The sequence below is a fragment of the Zootermopsis nevadensis genome, unplaced genomic scaffold (assembly GCF_977971745.1).
Source record: "Zootermopsis nevadensis isolate Lab colony 2312 unplaced genomic scaffold, Znev_1.0 Znev_ptg000001l, whole genome shotgun sequence".
Classification (NCBI taxonomy): domain Eukaryota; kingdom Metazoa; phylum Arthropoda; class Insecta; order Blattodea; family Termopsidae; genus Zootermopsis; species Zootermopsis nevadensis.
Window position 1 is genome coordinate 354,299 of NW_028259133.1, and position 21,546 is coordinate 375,844.

Consider the following 21,546-nt stretch of genomic DNA (forward strand, 5'->3'; position numbering starts at 1 on the left):
TGAATTAGTTCACAGCTGTTTTTATTATAAAGACATTATTAATTTTAATTGTGATCTAATTCAGAAAACACAGCGCACATGCTTCAGTGGACGTGTCACACGAATCTTTATTCTGAAACAACTTGTGGAGTGGAGTGGAGGAAGGAAGCCACTGTTTGGGTAACTTAGTAGTAAGACTGCAGATGTCAGGATAGACTCCGTTCGAGACGGGAGTTTTAATATCAATTAATTCTGAGTCTATATAAAGATGAACGTTTAATTACTTCTGCAGTATTCCAGAGTCAAAAGGGGCCATTGAGGAAATGAAATTATAGTTTTCTGTTTGTAATTTCTCAGGTTTGTTAGTCCAGCTTTCCTCCTTGATGATTCTGAAAACAAAAAAAAAAAAGTACTCAGCATTAGCAGAAGTCTGTTGTGTCTTCGCGTGCTACATAAAAGGGCGTCTGTGACTTGCGCAAAGACGCCAGACATGTCGCGAGTCTCGCCTCACTACTGGCTTCGGAGCGGACCGGATAATTCGTGAACATCTCCTTAGTGCCCTCCAGCCTCCACTGTTACAGCTGTCCTTGAACTTACATCTGACGACTCGCAAAACGTCTGGCGACCAATTTAGACAAAAGAAAATTGTAAGACCACGAACCCGCACGTGTAATTGTTCAGGGCCTCCGTTCATTGAAACTTGGTTAATGTGGGAAATCTAATTTCCCTTCCGGAGGGCGACAGTCGCTCAGCTTTTCCCCCTCGACTCTTAGTTGTAGAACCTGTCGGAGCAACTGAATTTTCGTCTCGAAACAAAGATCCAAATGAGCCTCGCGGTGCCCAAAAACGTTACTTCTGGCTGAATGTTCTACATTTTTTAAACCAACCTTCCTTTCGCGATGGATTGCCAAGTAGCTCCGACTTTCATAAATCACCCGCGTCTCCTCTGTACGTGTTCGCCTCGCTCCATTATTTTTAATGCTTACCACACCCCGTACCCAGGGGTATTTCGTGTACGCGGTATTTTCTGAACATCAGCCGCGCGTGTACTTCAGCGAATATCTTCGTTTGTGAGGTGTAGATGTGCCGAGTGTAAGCCGACGGAACTAGCGCAGGAAACTTAATTGTGGCTACCTTATGTGTTTTTGCAAATTCCAGCCCTTGGCTTTGAAACTAAACTGTTTTCTTTTGTCTTTGTATGATGAATTAACGCTTTGATTTTGCACTCCCAAGAGACACTGGCGACTTGTCTGCGGTTCGCCTTCTCCGCTGGGGAATGTTTGGCCAAGAGAGAGATGAACTGGCACGAGGCTGCAGAGGAGTGCAGATTAAGGACCTCCACAAAGCGTAGCCTTTAACAAATTACATCAACGAGGAGGAGATGGGTGGGGAATGTAGCAGGAGTCGGAGAGAGAGCAATATTTCAAGGACTTAAAAGATTTTAGCCGAAGGATGAGACAGCTTCAGGGATGTTATTCAGGCGAAAGCGTTGTGCTTAAAATTATCCTTAAAATATTTTAAAGCGATAATGTGGACTGCGTTCATGTCGTTCAGGACACGGCCCGGTGACGGGCTCCTGTGAACAGGCTGATGAAACTTCGGGCTCCGTAGTTGAGGTTAGCCCCTAAACAAGGACTGGGGTCTTTCGAGACAGCGTGAAGTGGCTGAAATTCCTCGATTAATGTCGTGACGCGGCGAAACGTGTGTGAGTAGGTCGGAGATTTAGAAGAGCATGTGGTCGGCTGCTTCTGAAAGGAGCGACGAGGATGTGCCGGAATGTGTCCTTCAGCCTCAACTCGTGTACGGACGGAGCTTGACTGTCGTGCCGCATAGAGGCCTAAATGCAGCCTGAACACAAATTACCTGAGAGTTTTTAAACTGAACCTTGCAATGCCATCAGTTGAATTTCTGCTTCGTGTTTGTAACATATTGCTGTAACAGCGTTTGGAAATTCAACAGAAAGTTTACTCGAAACGTCGGAGCCGATTGGTTTGCTCTTTCGCATTCTGGAGTCCTGTTTTCCAAACTGGGCCCCGAGTCCCATCGTCCTGTCGTGTTGTTCCTAAGACAACTCAGAAAAATACCTAAAATTGGGTCCCGACCGTTTCCTTCCGTATCTTTGCCAGTTCATAATTCATTAATAGCCATTTCGCTCAACGGTATGGAGCTATGAGCTACTGGCAGCGTCGTTAAATGAACCGTAAGGGATGTATAGTGGCGGGCCTAATGTTCGTCTACGAGGTCAATGTTCTTTGCTTTCGAAATGTTTCCTATGCAGTCCGATCCGTAATTCTCATACACTCTTAGGTGAAAACTTCATAATAAGACGATCACAAGAAAATACCTCGTATAATGTAACAAGGGACAGAGCGTGTACTTGGATAATATTAAAAATTTATTGACCTGCATTTTCATGCGTGAAAAACGCCTTGCAGTTACCATGACAACCTCTCAACCTTTCGTATTTTAATTCCAAGTACACGTTTAGTCACATTCTTGTTTTCAGGTAATCAAATTATTCATAGGCGTGATCAGCGTACCATAAGTTTATAGACTCGAAGTTTCTGAGGCGTCCTCCTGAGTGCCTGGTCGTCCGCCATGAGGAGCACCTCGGCGTCTTGGTTCTCCCCCGCAGGGTACTCCCCGCCTGCAGGCACCAAGATGCCTGCAGGCGTCTCTTCAGAGCCTTCGAGATGAATGGTTCTAGACCTGAAAAAGAATGTATAAATCGAAACATTACAAATGGCTTCGCGTTGTGCGGCGAAAGGTCTGTGTTCCCGAAACTGCTTTTCATTAGAAGGAAGAATTTCCACCCTGAATAATATCTCGGGATATTCTGACCCCCGCGAATCGGGAAGGACCCGCATCCTGCAATCATGCGCCCTTGCCATTCGTCCTTAGACCAGAGGATCGATACATAGATCATGTATTTGTGGCGACCACTATCAGCTTCTCTCTCACGACGTCTGACGCACGTGATTACGACATTTGGTGTCCTTCGGAGCACAAATAGTGGGTCCGTAGCGAGAGATGACCTCGTGTATCGACGAAAGTTAAATACCTGGCCACGGCGTCGTTTCCGCCCGTAGCCTCAGCCTCGTCCTCCTCTTCGGAGGCGCCGTTCCTCCACTGTACCTCGTTGCGTCGTCGATCTGCTGCAGAGGGTACCCTGACGCCCCTCAGCCTCTTCCACACTTTGCTGCCGCTGACGGGTTCCGCCTGTCGCACCAGTTTGGACAGGAACCACCGGGTGTCCTCTGGCGCCGCGATCGCCGCCACGGCCTCGGAAACGTCGACTGGGGCCTCATCCGCCGCGACGTTGCCACTTCTCTTGCCATGCGCTAGAAAAAGTTGAAGGAAAGCGCATTACTGCAAGACAGGCCACTATCGGATGTGGACGTCGATGGTGCCCAGTTCCAGTCTCGGCAAGGTCAAGGTGGAAGCCACGTGGTTAAAATGCCATCTGCGAGTTTTGTTTCCTTCTTAAAAAAATTGTAATGTTTGTTCTTTCATTAACATTTCCAAGTGTCTCCACCCTCATGAAGATCTCGCATTTTCTATGAATAATGTTTAGAATTGAATTTCTTTTTAGCAAAGGCAATTGATTGTGATTGACTTTCGTGTAGTAGATTACAAGTGGCCTTCTTAGTCCAAAGGTCGTGTGGGAATTATTGATCTGTCTTAGATGCATCTTTTCAACTACATCTGCGCGTATCTCGATGTTAGACAGAATTCTAACTCGCTTAATGTCCACTGAGATTCATGTCTGCCTACAGACGCGCAGGCGCTGAGCCGAGTCTGAATTCTATAAGAAGGAGACTTTTTGTTGCTGGTTACAGCAGATTGTCAAAAGTCACAAACACAAGCCTCAGTCTTCTCATGAGACTGCATGCAGTTGCCTTGGAGACGTGTGCTTAAATTTTTAATACCGATCGTGGAATTGACTGGCGTAAGATTGGCCAGAATTATTGATTATTCTTTTACGTAACGACGCTCTGTGACTCCCTAGGTCATGCATTGGAAAAGATGCTCTGTGGCTGGTGAGATGTACGCGGCGCGAAAGAAAGAGGTAATTGAAGTTCGGTCCGCGCGCTCGACCGCGACCAGCGACGGACAACCCACGACAGGCATTCGGACGGGGCCGCTGGTCTGTGGGGGGGCCGAGGTCTGAACGGAGGATCCCCAGATTCGAGTCATGAATTCTAACCGCGACGTTCGGCAGATTGACGTTGACAGCGGGCCTACAGGATCTCGGTGATTGACAGCTGACTGCAGTGTGGGAAGTCCATTCATCGCACGTGAGCCATACTAATGGTTTGTTACACACGAACTTACATAATGTTATCAGCTTCGGACGGGATTCGATTCAAAAATGTGGCATGTCATATATTTTTGTCACAGGTTCAGAAACATTAGAAAAAGACTGTCAGTATTCATAGCAACGCATACGTAATGGCAATTTTGCTCGAAATGTATCGAAAAATGTCATTATACTAATTCAATTAACGCCGTGGTGGCACAACCAGTAAATACCAACTACTCTGTCGCAAGGACCGGCGCTGGAAAGGATTCTGAGCTCCTTCGAGCTTCACCCAAGGCCCGCAGTCTGCTTCCGTAACCGTCAACTTCAACTTATTCTCGAGTCTCTATCTCGATCTTCAAGGTAGACGTTTCCCAGTAGGTTTGCATGCATATTCCCCTCCCTGTCCTACCTACATGTCCAGCCCATCCAAGCCTTCTCATAAAAATATAGAGTGTCCTGCATAAATCACGCACTCCTCAGGCGTACTTATTTTTCGGAGAAATTTCCTTTGGAATAAGCCGACTTGTGATTAATGATCGTATCGCATGAAACGGGCGACGTTTCACACTCGCAGTCACTATTTTGTGAGCTGTGAATTTTAGGGTTCTCGAAAGGTAAAAGGCTGGTATAAATAGTAGCTCATTACGCTACATCGTGGACATCTTCTGGATTGTGGCGCTACAACCCAGAAGACAGCCACATTCGTACTCACCGCCTTGCGAACCTCAGGTCATTGACAAATCCGCTCTGAACTGACACCTGTCAGCAGAATGTCTGTGGACCAACCGCAACCCCCCGCGTTATGTGTCCACGTTTCTCTGTGTGTGTGACGTCATTCTTCGACGCCGTCTCCTCCCTTGTTACAGGAGCAGTAATTAATCGTCTTGAGCAAGCTCGAAAAAGTCGCTGTCGCATTGGGATACCTCAGAAGTATTGTAAGATTTCCGTTCTCGCTTACGGACGCTGCTGAGGGAACTTAAACTCGAGGTTAAAATGAAAAAGGTACGAAGACATTCTATTGTGAACAGTGACATTTCGCGAGAGTTTAATATCAAAACGAATAATCGATTTAGAAGGTTACAAGTCGAAGAACATTTAAATTACGTAAATATTTCGTGTTAATGCCTTTATTCGAAGCTCGGAATGAATGATATTTGCCCGTTTCATCTAATTCACGCCATTGGCCTGTTTTTTTTTTTTTTTTTTTTTTTTTTTTTTTTTTTTTTTTTTTGCAATTTTAAAATCAATCGTCTGTTGCTCTAAGAGAGACTGTTCAAATACGAACAAAATTAAACTCTTATTCCGATTAAAAACAATGATTAAAAGGGTGCAGAAAAGTAAACTTCAATATCCGAGTATAAATATTAGTCCATCACGAGGATAGGCGGTTTCAATTTAATTAGAAAAACAGATTTTTCGTTCTAGTAACTTTCCATTGTCTTTGCACAAGTCATTTCATTTTGATTTTGATTTTCGACATCCTAACCTTCGTCTAATTACGAGCCGTGGACGAACTTCGGTCGGATTGAACAAACAACGCCGACCGTACACACGGCTGCAACTGACGAGCACAGTACAGTAATGACAATAATATTTGCAACCTAACAGCTACTTGTGGTTTATTTAGACACACGCTGAATCTAGAGTAACAAATGCGAACAGTTCTTTGGCGGTTGCCAAAACTTCATTGGAATTGTTCAAAGCAGTTGTCTCTTATGGCTGTTTTTGCACAAAGTGTAGATTAGTGTTCCGTGGAACGTGGACAATTTATAAAACTCACAAATGTTTATCAATTATTAAATTTTTTGCTCGGACATTCATACCGCATTTTATCAGAATCCGTCCAGCGGTTCTCGACTCATTTGTTTCGTATGGCATGACACGTCACAGTGGGCGTTGAACGGATTCTTTTTAAAGCAAATCTGCATTTTGTGTTTTTCATATGGTTCTCAAAACAAATAGCCACTGACCGCGTGTACGCCATTAACCGATTCGTTTTTTTTTCTGAGGGAGGAGCTAAATTTTAAAATATTATTTAGACGGGCTTGTTCTGTTTTATAGCCCACTTATTCTGTACTGTGAAGTCGAATTGTGAATGTTGCATTGTTTTTAGTTAAAATCGCTGTTTTTACACTGATCGCCTTACCTCCCCAACAGGAATGGCCGTAGCTGAGGCACGAACCTGCAAAACAGACGAAAAGACACGTTCAAATTCACAAATTTAAATCAGAACTAATTGTTTTCTACAAGCGGACAAGAGAAATGCTAAACGATAAACACACAGTGGAATAAATGACAATTTAATAATTTGTCCTTTACGTTCTATATTCCTGATACTGGGTACTGGATGGGGAGACCTAGACGTAGATGGGAGGATAATCTCAGGCAGGATCTATGGGAGATAGGAGTTGAAGGAGACTGGATTTTGTTGGCCCAGGACAGGGTCCGGTGGAGGGCTTTGGTTAATTCGGTGATGAACCTTCGGGTTCCGTAAGCCATCTGGTTGGTTGGGTCCACTATTTGGGAAGCCTGAGGGGAAGAGACCTCTGGGGAGACCTAGACGTAGATGGGAGGATAATATCAGGCGGGATCTATGGGAGATAGGAGTTGAAGGAGACTGGATTTTGTTGGCCCAGGACAGGGTCCGGTGGAGGGCTTTGGTTAATTCGGTGATGAACCTTCGGGTTCGGTAAGCCATCTTGTTAGTTAGTTAGTTATTCCTGATATGAAGGAAACCTGAGGTAATATCGCCTGTGACTGCTGAGTAGACCAGGGTTTGTGATGTATACTGTTAAAACGTCTCACGTACATGATATTCAGAGGTCGGCCATATTTGCCAGGGTATCGGAAGTGACATCACCTGCCTTCACCTCTACTAAGAAAGTGAACGCGCGAGAGGGTGTGCTTCACTGGTAATGGAATGTGAGAGAGAGAGGCGTGGCTTTTTTCACGAGTTGGCTAACGGTCAGGCCTGTGTCAGTAGCTCACTTTTTGCACGGTCTAATCAAAGAGTGATTAAGAATTAATTAATAAATTGTGACGATACGGAAGGAAGCGGTCATGTTGTACTTCAGTGTCGTGTCTCGGCATTTGACTAGAGTAACTGAGGAAAACCACAGTGTTGGTTCATTAACGGCCTGCTCGCTGCCTCTTCCAGGGGCTTCGAGTTCCTCCAAGGGGTGGGGTGGGGCAGTGTTATTCGCGGAAAGTCTGATTAACTGACGGCGTACTAACGTCGTTTGCAGAGCTCAGACCGCGCAGAACGCGGACGAGGGCATTTGATATTAATCGACGAGACGATGAAAGGGCAGATGTAAATTTGCAGGACTCTGAATATTTCAGCAGATGCGGTCAGATGTAATTCAGATGTTGGCCGCAAGCGTAAAGCGACTTAAAACAAACAATTGTTGCGGCGTGGGGGTTGCCTGCTTTTTAGGAAAGATGCGACAGACAGACAGACAGACATGGACGGGACCACAAGTTATTCTTCTCCAGAACATGAGGAACACAAAAAAGCCGCGAATATTAAAAAAGTAGGAAACTATAATTTTACGTTTTGTTTCTTACAGTTGTTGAACCTGGTATATCCCGTTAAGGGAAGAACCCGCATTGAGGTTAGGTTAGGTACAGAGTACTCAGGAGAATATTTGAATCTAAGAGGGGTGAAGTTTCCGGAGGGTGGAAATAATTACATAATGGGGAGTCTTCATTTAACACAGTCAGTGGTCAGTCCCTGTTACCTAGAACTGTGTGACCATCTGCGATCAGGCAGTAATCGGCCTTGGAATGAGGTTCGCGGTCCCAGGTGTCATGGCGCGGGAAGAATTGTCTTTCGGCACAGCTGTTGATGAAGAGACCAGAATTTAGCCACTTCGTAAATCTAATAATAAATTTTAGCTCTGACAGGTTATGGTCCAGTGGCCGACGCAGGTCTCAAAATGCTTGCACAGATGTTTCTCGAGCAACAAGACTTCGCAGACTGTCTAGTGATCATGGCGTCGAAGAGCAGAATTGTACTTCTAATGTTTCAATTGCAGTAGTTATCTCGGCGACCGTGGCGCTGTTACTCTGGGTTCAGAATCAGAAGGTTAGGTTAGGTTAGGTTAGGTTGATTAGTCTCCGATGGCCTGACATCCTTACAGAAGTTTAATGGATAATGGCTAGTTAAAACATCATTAGGGGCACAGGCAACACGCACGACGCTGTCTCTCGACGCCATTAACCGCATTTTCCTTATGTTGCATGGGAAAGGATGAACGGGTACCAATCCTTTAGCATTCACCACGCTCTCCTCAGAATGGATGCACTTAATTACTTAAGATCAGTTCTAATGTTATCCTCGTTAAAAATAGCTGCCCTCCTTCCTCGGGGTTCTCCGTCAGAACACCGCATGTTCCCTCATCCCCTGGTCCAGCCCATCTCAACTGCGTCCGATGGCCTCACGTTCCTCCGCTTTAACTTAACTCGTCTCGTCTGGGCCGTTCAGACGAATCCGTTCGGTCACGGGCGTTCGGGGCGGACGGCTGTGAAGTCCGACCCCCCTAAAACGGGTAGCATCCGTACTCGGTCGTCTGTTCTTGCGCAACCTGAGGACACGTCGTGTCTTCTGGTGGTCTAGCTGCCGACGTTTCGGACAACCTGATTAAAGTTGTTAGTCAGTATTCCCTTGAACACATGGAGACTTGCATTCCAAGAGTGCTGTGAACATTTCTATTCATTACATCTCATCATAAAATCACCGAAAGGTGCAGCCGAGTGGTTAGCATTCCTGCATCGTATTCGGGAATCCCGGTGTTAAAATCTGGACCCGAATACTCGTTATGCGGACTGACGTTTTCATGGTTTTTCCCAGTCCCTCCGAGAGAATGCAGGAACAGTGCCTCAAGTCAGACTAAGGCCGGTTCGCAAAAATTCACTTGCAAACATCGACTTTCCGTCTTCCGTTTTGTTTGCCAACAAATATTTTGCGTTGAGGTTTATTACGACATCGCACAGAGGACTCACTAACTTAGTCGTTTAAAATTTATTTTTATTCCATTAAGTGCCGAAGAGATGTCCACGATCTTTGCTTTACGGAATAAAAATGAGTGTTCGTCGTGACTTTGACGTGAGCCGCCTTAAGCAGCGCGCACCTCCGGCGTCGGCGCGCACACACACATCCGTGTTAAAGCACGTGACCACGCCTATGGAGACATCTGGGAATACTTGCGGCTGATTACGGGAGCCTTGATGTGTTAAAATTAAAATTAAAATTAAAACAGAAGCTATCACGACGAGATTACACGACGTGACACACATAAGCACATTGGGGCCACGGGTTCAGTTTCGTAGTGAAGGTCTCGGTGATGCTCGTTTATCCGGCAATTCAGCTGTCACTAGCTCAGTCTCTCATCTTCACTTTGCTCTCTTTGCAGTAACGCATTTGGCTTCCACGAAAACTGAACGCAGCCAAGTCATCTTGGGTGACCACAGGAGTCGAACACTCCGTCTCCACCCTCAGGAACTGACGTGGTAAGTAACGTACACTCACGGAGATGTTTATAACCAAAACGTCAAAATTTCACATTTCCGGACGACGCACGTGTTTGTCGGAGAGGGCGTATTTTAATGTTTACTGAATATTTTAATCGCATTAAGGGTCATTACGCCAAATCAAGAACTCGCAGAGATTAAGTCCGCTGCATAACTCGAGGATAGCAAGGAAAGGGGGTACCTGACAAGCGGTCCTAAAACCCAGGCATTTCTTAAGGCCAGAGCCTGGAAACTGCATGACGGTCATGATGACAGTTCCAGCTGTAATTATTGTGATACAGACTGTCAACGAATATTGAGTTGCTTGCTGTTATTATGGGAGAACTCATTATGGGCTGGTCGTGCCTGTCCGTCCGTCCAGTGGATTTAATTCGAGAATCATTGGACGGATTTGGATTAAATTCGGTGTTGAGGTTGTGCCATTCTGCACGACGTCAGACTCAGAGTTTCAAATGTCCTACGAGCGGTGATAGCAAAATGGCGGATGAGGAAATTCGTGGGGTAGACACTGAGGTGCTGCGATCTTGTAGATAAAGTGGGAACCATCGAACACGTACTTTTAAATGTACGTTGCAAAGAACGCGTGAGAAGAAAATGCTTATTCCTGTGTGGAACACATTTTCCGAGCTTGTTTGTTTGTTAGTATAGCGAATCGTTGTCCCCGTGTCTTTGGAAATCTGACGCCTCCATTATAGGCTACAATGGCGACATTTCCTTTAAAATTAGTCGCCACCGAAGACCAAAACGTCTTCAGACTTACTGTTCATTAACAATTCTTAACGCGGGCTGTTTGCGAACGTCTGGGGTGAGAAGAACAGTAGCGTAAGTCAGACTAGGCTCCTAAATTTTGTGTCACGTTGCGTGGGGTGACTTTGCACGTGTAAACAAATGGTAGAATTTTGGAACCGTCTGAGTCCTTTGTTGGCTGCAATGACTAACCGAGACACACAATAGTCGCTGAGGAGGAATCCGAGTTGAATGCGACGAACATCAGCTAATGGATCTTTTCGAGTGGCAAGGCGAGGTTTCACAACAGCCTTTCCAGCGAACGACGACAATGCAGTAATAATGGAAATGGGACGATTGAACACATGGCGCCTTGGCACGAGACAAAACGCGACGAAAAGTTTTGTCGAGAAATTTTCATGTGCGATTGTCAAATTCGTCTCGAACAAAAATATTAAGACATTTAATCCAACATATGTTAGAAGTGTCCTTAAAGTCATTTTTTTTTCTATCTGGGATGGCGAGATCTTCATGTTGCAGTTGGTTATGCCTGCCGTTTTGAAGTGCGTATATTTTAATATAATATAATATAGAAAAGTACATTTAGTTTCAACTGGATTTAAGCTGCTATTAAGGCACGTACCGGTATTGGAATTAATTTATCTGTCAGAGCTACCAAATTACTTTGTTATAACGCAGGATGATTCGAGTCCTTTGTATGTCGTGGGAAACGCGAGTTGAAATACGTCGTCTGCGTTTGGTACGTGCGAACGCGTAGGAAGGAACAAACGAAACTCTCTTTAACTGAGAGACTCGCGCTGGCGAGTGCAGAGAACGGCAGAGGAAGGCGAAGATTTATTGGTTCAGTAAATGTTTAGATAAGTTTTCGTCTTTCTCGTAAGTTTTCGCATATAAAATTACGACTGGACTTGGATGGCCTGTCCGCGAGTTTCCTTTCTGATTACAATTTATATGAGTCGAAGTAACGCGAAGTTCAGTTCCCGGTGAGGTCGGGCGAACGATTTATGATTTGATCGCAGTTATGACGAGTCGGGCGTTCAAAATAGCGAAAACTTGCCCATGCATAATTACTTATGACGTAGCAACGAATATCTGAATGTTCCAAATAGCACTTAAATGCGACGGCACTTAAGGGACTACTTTATCTGCGGATGCATTCTCTTCTGCTGTCAACGAACGAGGCAAATTCCAGGGTTCCTCCTGCATGCGTACGTCGGGACTGAACTAAAAATGAAATGAACTGTACATGGCGTCCGTCTTCCGGCATTGACTTGAAACAAAAGACGTACTTTAAAGCCATCATGAAGATGGCAGCTGCTGTGTTTGCCGAAACGTTAGCAAACCTTCAACACTGGCGACGGCTTATCTCCGAAAGTCGAAGTTGTACATCGGGGCAAATGAGTACACAGTATTCATGTTTAAAATAAATGTCGTTTGCCAGGCAATTATAACTTGAAACGTTTTCCATCTTGCATGTAAAACAATTACTTTGCATCTGATTGCATAATTTGATTTAAAACGCACTAATTTGTCGCTTAATTATAATTCTTACATAAAACTGTTTCCCAAGGCCGTTAAAGATGGAGGCCTAGGTCGATTTCTGTGTACTCGCCTCCGATTTGCCATAATAGATTCATCTTCCACGGGGAGTGAAGAGTTTACGAAACGCGTTTCTCTCAGATTAACGGCTGGATTGGCGTGTCGTTTCTGTTCCTTAAGCCTGTCATCCTCTTACATGAGTTGAGCTACGTGAGCGTTCAGACATCTCTGTCTCATGAACGTGACTGTCTTCTGGGCTGTTGCGCCATATGGTCTGGTCGAAGTTCAGAGGTCCTTGCTGCCTTCATCATCAGCTTTCATCGCCCTGATGATGGAGGCAGCAGCAACCCAGAAGACAGCCATCTTGGAGAACCTCTCATTGCCAAAACACGACCTAAAGTCGAGAATTCATTTTCGCCGAGACCAATCCTATTTCTCCTGACGTTATAAACGCGACGAATGAAATACTTTAAAATGTGCTTCGTCCCAGAGAGCGGCGAATTATTTTTCGGATCAGTGCGCCACAGGTCTTTCTTTGGTTTGTGGTAGACGCTTTACGATCTAACAGTGAAGGCGTCGCTGTAAATTAAGAACAAGAAGTTATACGATGCATTTTTAAGTGGCATGTCGTAACACTCAAGCGGAAAGCTAGAAAGATTATTACAAGTGAACGCAAGAGAGCAGAAAACTTAGAATAAAATTAAAAATGGAGTCACAGCAGCTGAAGACTGCGCTAATATGGCAATTCTTTTCCTTCTCTGCGTCGGGAATATTACACTTCTCTGAACGAGGCACAAGCAGTTTGTTTGTTTAGGCTCTTTTAATATCACCCGCGCCACGCAGTTACGACTGTCAGTTTGTGAGTTACGTAACTGCCTAGTCCAGGCTTACGCAACGCCGAGTTACGGCGGCCGATGTCAGAAGGAAGATGGGAGGGGCGAACCTGCCACCTGTTCTGCAGTTCTTTGAATCATCCAGAGGAGAGCGGCAGGAACAACCGAATTTCCAATTTGTGACATTTCTTCCGCCTGTCATCCCGTGATTAGTCGTCACTAACTGAAAGTGTGGAAATGAAAAAAAAAAAGTTCAGCTTCACCAAGTTTGTCTGTCCGTCTGCAACTTTGTCTGCTTGTAACAAGTCCAGGAAAGCTGAACGTATTTTCATGAAAATCCATTTTGGTCAATTTTACTAGAATCTGCCGTAATATTATCCCGTTACTGGTTAAATTCCGAAGCAACAACGGACTCCCCCCCTCCAAATAAAAAGCCTTCGCGTATTTATACTCGCTGAAGTGATTGTTAGAATCCCCACGTGGGGAATCCCCAAAAAGACAAACGCCAGCTTGACTACGCGGGGAATCCCTGGCACCATATGCTGAGGTCGAATGAAAGTTCCTTGTGAAAGCACCAAGATTACTGCTCTATGCGTGTGTTTCCTTCCAAGATTACATTTTGTATTACGAATAGAACGTTTTTTTAGTGACGAATGACGAGAAACTCTTCCTTAAGAAAGTTCATTTTTGTTGAATCGTGTAACAAAGCAGCACGTACAATTAAAATCGGAACTTTTGTTTCTTTGTTTGTGGTCTTCGATGGACTGCTAAAGAGTCCACCGACGGTGGTCTTCGATGGGTGAACACTTTTTGGCAACAGCGCTGTTTAGATTCGTGTGCCCTCGGATCTTAATTTGTGTGAAATGTTCATTGCCTTGTTCACTAGAGCCCTCTATTGTGAATCAGTACAAATGCCCTCCTCCCTATATCTGCAACATTGCTTACATGTTACCCTCCATGCCTAGGTCTTCCAAGTGGTCTCTTGCTTCAGGTTTTCCGAACGAAACTCAATGAGCATTTGTGGGTATATGGAAAGGTGAGGGGGGGGGACCCTTATTATGGAAACGGAGAGGATTCATTTCGTATTTTTAATGATTAATTGATGAGATAAATATCCGAGGGCCACATTTGTCAAATACACGCGACGTGAGGACGAACGTTGCCATAATGACATTTTAAGTACAGACCCCGACCGTTATAAATAATCGAGCGCAAAGAATGACGTCACAAAACAGTTTGTCTGCTCGTTACTGCTGAGGTGAAAAGAGAGATTCTGAGAAATTGTATTTCTGCAATACCGAGGCGTCTTATGTACGACGAAACTTTCATGTGGTGGCTACTCTGCACGCATTAAACGCGCATTAAACTTCCATTGGCACATGGCTAAATCTTTATTGATTTGAAGAAATTTGTTACAGACGTACAGCGAATGATAACAGAGATGATAAAGTTAGTAAACAATTCAATTGGCAGTGAAGGAAGTTTCTTCGGAAAGAAAGTGTTACCGATCGGTGCCGAATGCCGCGAATATTGCACACATAAAAAACGTGTCTTTCCTGTAATTCTACCGCCACAAAACGGTCTCTGATATCACAATCACAGTTTGGGCCCAGAAGACTGCTCGTTCCTCGTTTCTCTGATTCACGTCTCTTGGTTCCGTCCCCCCTGCACACAAGTTTGCGATAGCCACGGAATGTCCCCTCATTATTACCAACTTCATGTAGAAAAATGTCTCTCCGTGTGGCGCAAGGTTTGATGTCTGTCGTCTGACTCGAGGGTCAAAATCTCTTAGCAACTTTTTCGTGTTGCATCTCCGAGACGTGCGATCGAATGTACGGCTTAAATTTACATCCGGCGGATGTCACCTACACATGAGAGTGCGATGCACCAGCGCATCAGCTGTCGATTGTGTTTTCTCCTGTCATCCAGGAAGTACTCGAACGGAAATACGTCAGAGCCGCGTCTCAATGTGCTAGGTCGTAATATCATCGCCTAAATGACGCGGCGACTTCTACAGGTTAACGAATAAACTGATCTGGTAGTAAGTACAGGAACATTAGCCTTTTTGAGAAATAGCCATTTGGCGGTGAATGCGACGCACTGAAATTAGTAATTGAATTGTCCTAACAGAATGTTATGGAATTGAAGCTGAGGGCTCGGAACTGGTATGACTATGTACGCCATTAGGTTCTACTTTCAGATACACATTTCATTACTCCGGTAAATTAGAATATTTTTCATAATATCTTCCGCCACGAGATGTCACAAAATCGTCTTAATTGCAACAGAGACACGCACGGCGTTCCGTAACACGCCGAAACATGCAGGACAACACAAGATGGATGCCGTCCACATCACGTAGTTAAAGCATCACAACATGCACATGATTAACAACCTAACCTAACAGATCACAGGCGGACAGAATATATGCAGTGGGCGAAATTTATGTTTTAGATAAGCAAATTAGAACAGTAACAAACACCTTCGAAAATAAAAAAAATCAATGCAGGGCGTGGAGTGCATTACGCTAAAAGAATAATTTAAAATAAATATGAAAATTAATTATTATAATTATAGTAGTGTTTATAAATTCAAATTTAAAACTTGCGATTGGACTGTATTTTGACAAACTGGGGGGAAATTAGCATGCGCTGTTCAGAACGCATACATAACATAAATTACAATACTAATAAATCTAAATACACTGAACAAGAGACAGGAAGGGTGGATCTAGGGACGGTCTAATGGATGATGATAATCCAAACGGGGCTACCTGCTGACTTTTTAGGAAATATATATAAACATAAGAAATGCCCGATGCTAGAGGAATAAATCATCAGTGAACAAGCAAAATGCTGGGAATCCCCGTACAAGACTGAGATGTGTCACGGAGTCCGATGAGGCCGCAACTTCTGTACGCAGAGCGACAGGACGGACGGAAAATGCACATTGCACACGTTGAAAGAAGGAATGACGGCGTAGTCAGCGTTGGAAAAGGCCCCTTTCAATACTTAGAGCATTTAACAACTATCAACACAATATCATCACGTGCTCAACACCTCGAAGTGCACACGTGTCTGTTACACTAAACTGTTTTGAGACACGTGGACAATGACGGCCTGTGTTCACAAAGTGAAATAAAAGCTGGGTGGTTACCGCGTTCGTCTCTCGCTGTATCTTGGCCACGCGAAGCGAATGGCGGCCACTTTGTGAGGAAATGTGCGGTCAACGTCTCTCGCCCTAATAGATGCAGAGGCGATGTAAGAATTTTCATGAAGCTCGATTCAGATGTCGTGCAGATTCAAAGAACAAAGGGTAATTAACATTGTGATTGAGTTCTTCTGGGTTGTGACATCGGAAACTCGCAAGGCGTTATCGACGTTTCGGAAGAACGTATCGCCTCCGTCTTCAGGATAAAAAGTGAACTCCCTCCATTACCTTAAAGATGGAGGTCGCACGTTCTTCCGAAACGTCCAAACACCTGCAGTCCACGCCACAGACTTGGTGCTCAGTTTCCTGACACCAGCAACACGAACATGGCGGCCTTGCGAACTTGTGAGGTGAGACACAAGCGCCTCTGTTAGCGTAGAATTAATGGTAGGAAACTCAAAAATATAGCTCTTGGTGTTCGTATCGGGTTTCGGATTCCGCTACAAAATATCAGGTTTATCCCGATATTGCAGTTTTCCAGAAGACCACAGAAAAATAAATCATTTTAAGATGCTCGACTAGAATTAAGGTAAGTGGGGAAGACTCAAAACATAAATGGGCAGGATCGATCTCGAGAATTCCTCCGAAGAAAACAAAGAGGCTTCCGTGTGCATATATTGCACAGCTTCCACCTAATGACAATAGCAAACGCAGAGCGTGTGGGAATTACGTCTTCAGTCTTCTGGGTTATTAATTCTTGCTACAGAGAACGGAACAAATTTTATCATCAAATTATTAGACATGTCAAGGGATAAAGCCTCTTGTGTTCCCGCTTATGGTTTCAGCAGGAGAGTGTTATTAATTTAAGACTGCTCGTACAAACATGCGCGCTGCTCGGTGGCTGTTGTATTTCCAACATGTTAAAGGTAATAAATAACACGTCAATGCAAAATTGGTATTGTCATGCCATGTCGTATAGCTCGCCTTAGATTTCTTTTTAACAGAGTGGATGGAGGCGAGAAAGTTACTGTAACGCGGTCTGCACATGCAGAGGATCTCAGTATGAGCAGAGTGCATTTATAACAACAAACAAGCCAAGAAAACTTGCGCATCAGAAGAAAATCTGAAATAACAGAGCTTAGATACGTAATGACATTCATGTGACTGAACTTTTACAGTCGTGTGTTAAATCAAAATATCCACCTCAGCACTTTACTCTCGGAAGATACGTCACGGGCTACCTCAGCCCGCGCCTCACTGTTTTACGAGCACCTCCCTTCCACCTCCCCCCCCCCAACCCCTCAAAATTCAGCATCTGACGCGTGTGCCCCCAAAAGAAATCTTCGATGTGTCAGAGACGTCGGTTTGTGTGCCGCGGGACCTGATTCAGAAACCGGTTCATCATACTCCATCATCTGAGTAACGTGATCAATGGTTAGTGGTGATTCTGGAAGCTTATCGCTATCTTTTGAAACTCATCTTGATGATATCCCAGGCGCACACTGCAAAAGCCGGCCATTTTGCGAACAGCACCCATCACGAGGAAAATATAATCGCGGGCCTTCAGTAATATCAGAGAAGCCGCTGTCTGACGAGGTCCCCGGGCGGAAGGACTGGCGCTGGCTTACACAGCCGGACACACGTAAAAATTCTTGATCGCAAATACCGCGAACACGCACTTAAAATAAGTAATCACCGTGTTTTAATATGACGATGGCTCCATTCTGGAGTGTTGCTTCTTGTAGTCTGGTAGGTGGTGACCGACGTTTCAGGGGTGCTTCTGCCTCAGTCATGTTGCCTGCTGATCAACCTCATGATAGAGGCAGCAGCATCTCTGAAACGTCGGTGAATATCTACACAGATTGCACGGCCCCAACATCCTGAGAAGGCGACCATCTTCATACCCGTTACCACGAGAACCTTACACCTCGTCCAGTATTATATAGGATGTTAATAGATACTATGACGCGTTAGAGGAGTACACGATCTCATCTCTTTTACGTGGGTGTCAGTCCGAATGTCTCTCATACAATAAACCTTTTCGCGCATATTTCCTTTAGAAAAGTCATTAAATGTGCGATTAAAATACCAATTAAGACACGTAATATTTCCGAATAAATGTCGACAGTCCGGAAATTATGTCGATTGTGGTCTTCTGGGTAGTAACGCCATGCGGTCTTGTACGTGGTTACTGGCGATTGGGAGGAACGCATTGCCTCCATCTTCAGGGTTGAAACCTTCTCCTAAACACTAGTAACCATTTACAAGACAACGACCAAGTCTTCGTTGTCCCCAGAGCGTCGAGTCCCGAGTGAAACTTCGTTGGTAGTTAAAATTGTCAGCGTCGTTTGAGGTGAGCGGACGCTACAAATGACTCAGTTCCCATGTCGTGTATTTGAAAAGTAGCCTAATTATTTGTGCTGTAAATGTAAAACACCTTTAAGCGACTTTGCATTGAAACTGGCGAGAAGCTTCAGGGTTGACTCGCATTTTGTACTCCCTGCCGAGGGATTATGAACACGCTGATCGTTGCAGTTCAGGGCACGCTCTCCGCTCCAGAGTCAAGCATGAATTACAAACACAGCTCGAGATAACGCAAATATCCTTTGAACTAAAAGTCAGTTATTAATATATTAGTGAAGTACTGCGTCTCTCTGTCCTGGGTTCGATTCTAAGACGGTAATTTTTAAGTATACATTTGTCGCTATCACAGATCCAAGACTTGCCTCTTTCTTCAGCCTCAGTTTTGGACAACTCTGTTTCCGGTAAACTTTTTAACTGTTCTTTGTCATTTTTAACTCCAAGGCACAAAAAAAATCTAACGCCGTTATTGTGACGACCCGCTAACTCGTACGATTTTGTCCAACCGCAACTGGAAAGTTCTGTTTCACAGCCAGCGACTTTTTCGTTTTCAATTATTACTTGCACGGAATAAGTTCATTTATAATGTTTCTCCCCTGCCCCTTCCCGTCTGACCACGTGACAAATAGTGACCAGTTTCACTTACCTATTTGAAAATGTAAGCTGAGTTGGAGTGAATTTGACTCCTTCCTCCCTTTTGGAGGTGTTAATGGACGTGGCCGACCGGTCGCGTATTCTGGGTGGGCCGTTGTATCTCAGAAATGGGCAGACGATTGAACGAAAGCCATTCTAAGCGATTGCAGGTGCGAAGTTTGTGCCATTCGTAAGTCGGGCGAGCTACGTCGTATTCCTCGCGCAATTTTTGAACAAATACGTTCAGACGTAGGTCCCTGACGGTATGTTATTATTTTATGTAACCTAATTTATGACGACGACCTAGAAGCGTGTGATGTGCATCAGATGGCGAGTGTTGATAGAAACGCAGTTCTATTGAACGACGCTGACGGTTTTCGGAAACTATAAATCGCTTCTAACCCCAGTCCCGGAATCAGCGATGTCGCCGTCCAGTCGTTAGCATTCCTGCTTCGATTTTCGGAGTCTCTCGATACAGATGCTAAGATAGTACTCAAAAATAGACCACGGCCGCCTGTTCTTGAGTCACTCGACCTAACCTAACTGGACCTGAAGTCGGCGGACGTCGGTCTCCGGGCTACGCACCAAACGCCTGTTTGCCTCCGATGAAATCCCCAGCGGCTCAGCTGATAATTGAAACAACGTCCAGTCGACAAATAGTGGAGGATCGAGCCCCACCCACGGCCCAGAACTCCGCTCCATTCTGTCCGAATCTACACATCCACATGGACCTAATACAATTTCATACAGATTTCGTAAGGTGACACTGCAGCTGGGGTTAGTTAACTGCCAAACAGAACATTCTCCGTTGTTTGGATTTGTTATGAGCGGAGGATTGGCGCGTCAGTACATGTGTCCTGATACACAAAATTCTCGCCTTACACGGAACGATCCTTGGGATGACAAAGTGACTTACATTTCAGTGTAATCACTGCTTACATTAAAGCACTTGAAAATTTAAATCACAAAATTTAAACTAAACGTTGATAATTTCAAGATAAGAATGCATTTTTGATAGCGTTGATCGTAAATTTACAAAATTCGACCGCTCTGCTAATCAGCATTAAGAATACAGCGGCGGCATGTTGTCTGTCGCTTGCCCAGGGCCGGCGAACATTCCAGACACGCAGCGCGCGTTTCGTCTTATAACTGAGCCTTAATACAGCTTGTATTTCAGTTGTATGGACCGCTGAGTTCACTTTAACCCGGGGGGGGGGGGGGGCAGAGAGCGGACTACACTGAAATTTTTGTGAACATAAGGAAAGCAGAGATGTGATCGTGGTCTGGACACAACTTTTAAACAACTTTGAATCAAACGATGGTAAGATATCCGAAGGTCTAAAAACTTCACACTGAAAAGGGCCCCGATATGTCGAAACACGAACTGAAAGCACTTCCGAGTAACAACCGGCTGTGCCACGGATAAGAATTTGACGACGACTCGGTTAGAGCCTGCAGCGTTTGCATCCTTGGTCATTAGATAATTAGGCAGATCACCAAACCACGCCCCGTGCATGCCCACGGAGAGGCACGTGATACGAAAGCATTTGTACCGCGGGTTGTCGGTGTCTTTGACGGAGGAAAATCGCGTATGTGAAGTGACACGAGACCGTGTCATGAACTGAACGGGCTCTGTGTTCAGGTGTGCAACAGGTAGCCGACGACTAGGCGACACTGGGGACCCGATAGGAATTGAGCACGAGGCAGCGAGAGGGTTCACAAACCCTGGTCTCTGCTCCACGGGACAACTTGTAACGTCACCCACCAAGCTCTTACACTTTTCACTTTTTGCGTTATTCGGTCTTACCAAGGAAGTGCATTGCAATACACGTAAAAGAACAAAACTTATTTTAGCGTTGATTATAACACAAAAGACAAACACTACCGGCCTCGTTGTTCACAGCTGAACAGAGGCTGAGAGGCCAAGCTCGCGTGTGTCTTCGTGTCTCGCCTCGACCACGAGGCAGTTGCGCACTTTACTTACCGGTCGCACATTCGGCGAACCCGAAGACGAGAAGTACAATCGCAAACCTCGCTGCGACTCCCACAGCAGACGTCCTCGTGGCTAAAGACGGCGAGAACATCGCGGACCACTTCCTGGCTCACGAATCGGAATGCTTTGGAAAAGTCCGAAAAGGTTTCTGTAACGGCTACCAGCTAGAATATACGAGGCTCTCAGCACCTCAAATAATGGAATTAGCGCAAACTCTAAGAGAACAGAATTCAAGCTAAGACATGTAACTCAGAAGAAGTATGTACTTTTTCGTGATATGAAGTGCGTCGATGCTCGGTGGACTCCGTCTGAGGTGCAGTTTCCGGTTTCACCTGTAGGACTCCGAAGCTACACGCGACAGGCGAGCGCTTTTATAGGTGCGACGGGGAAGGTTCACCCCAGTGCGTGCGACAGAGAACCCTTTTTACAGGGGCGGAGTGAAGGGGAGGGGGTGCAGGAGGAAAATATCGGACAGG

General features: G+C 45.0%; 1 protein-coding gene across 1 annotated transcript; it reads right to left on the reverse strand.

The window, feature by feature from the left end:
* On the reverse strand, positions 1-21,405 carry LOC110840110 (neuropeptide CCHamide 1). Its single transcript, XM_087342426.1, has 6 exons — positions 21,337-21,405; positions 21,062-21,194; positions 6,429-6,464; positions 3,041-3,320; positions 2,520-2,688; positions 1-368 (listed from the first exon to the last, which is right to left on the reverse strand). Exons 2-6 carry the CDS (start codon positions 21,159-21,161, stop codon positions 342-344), a joined length of 612 nt encoding a protein of 203 aa, XP_087198552.1. The 5' UTR covers positions 21,162-21,194; positions 21,337-21,405; the 3' UTR covers positions 1-341.
* Between the last annotated feature and the right edge of the window lie 141 nt (positions 21,406-21,546).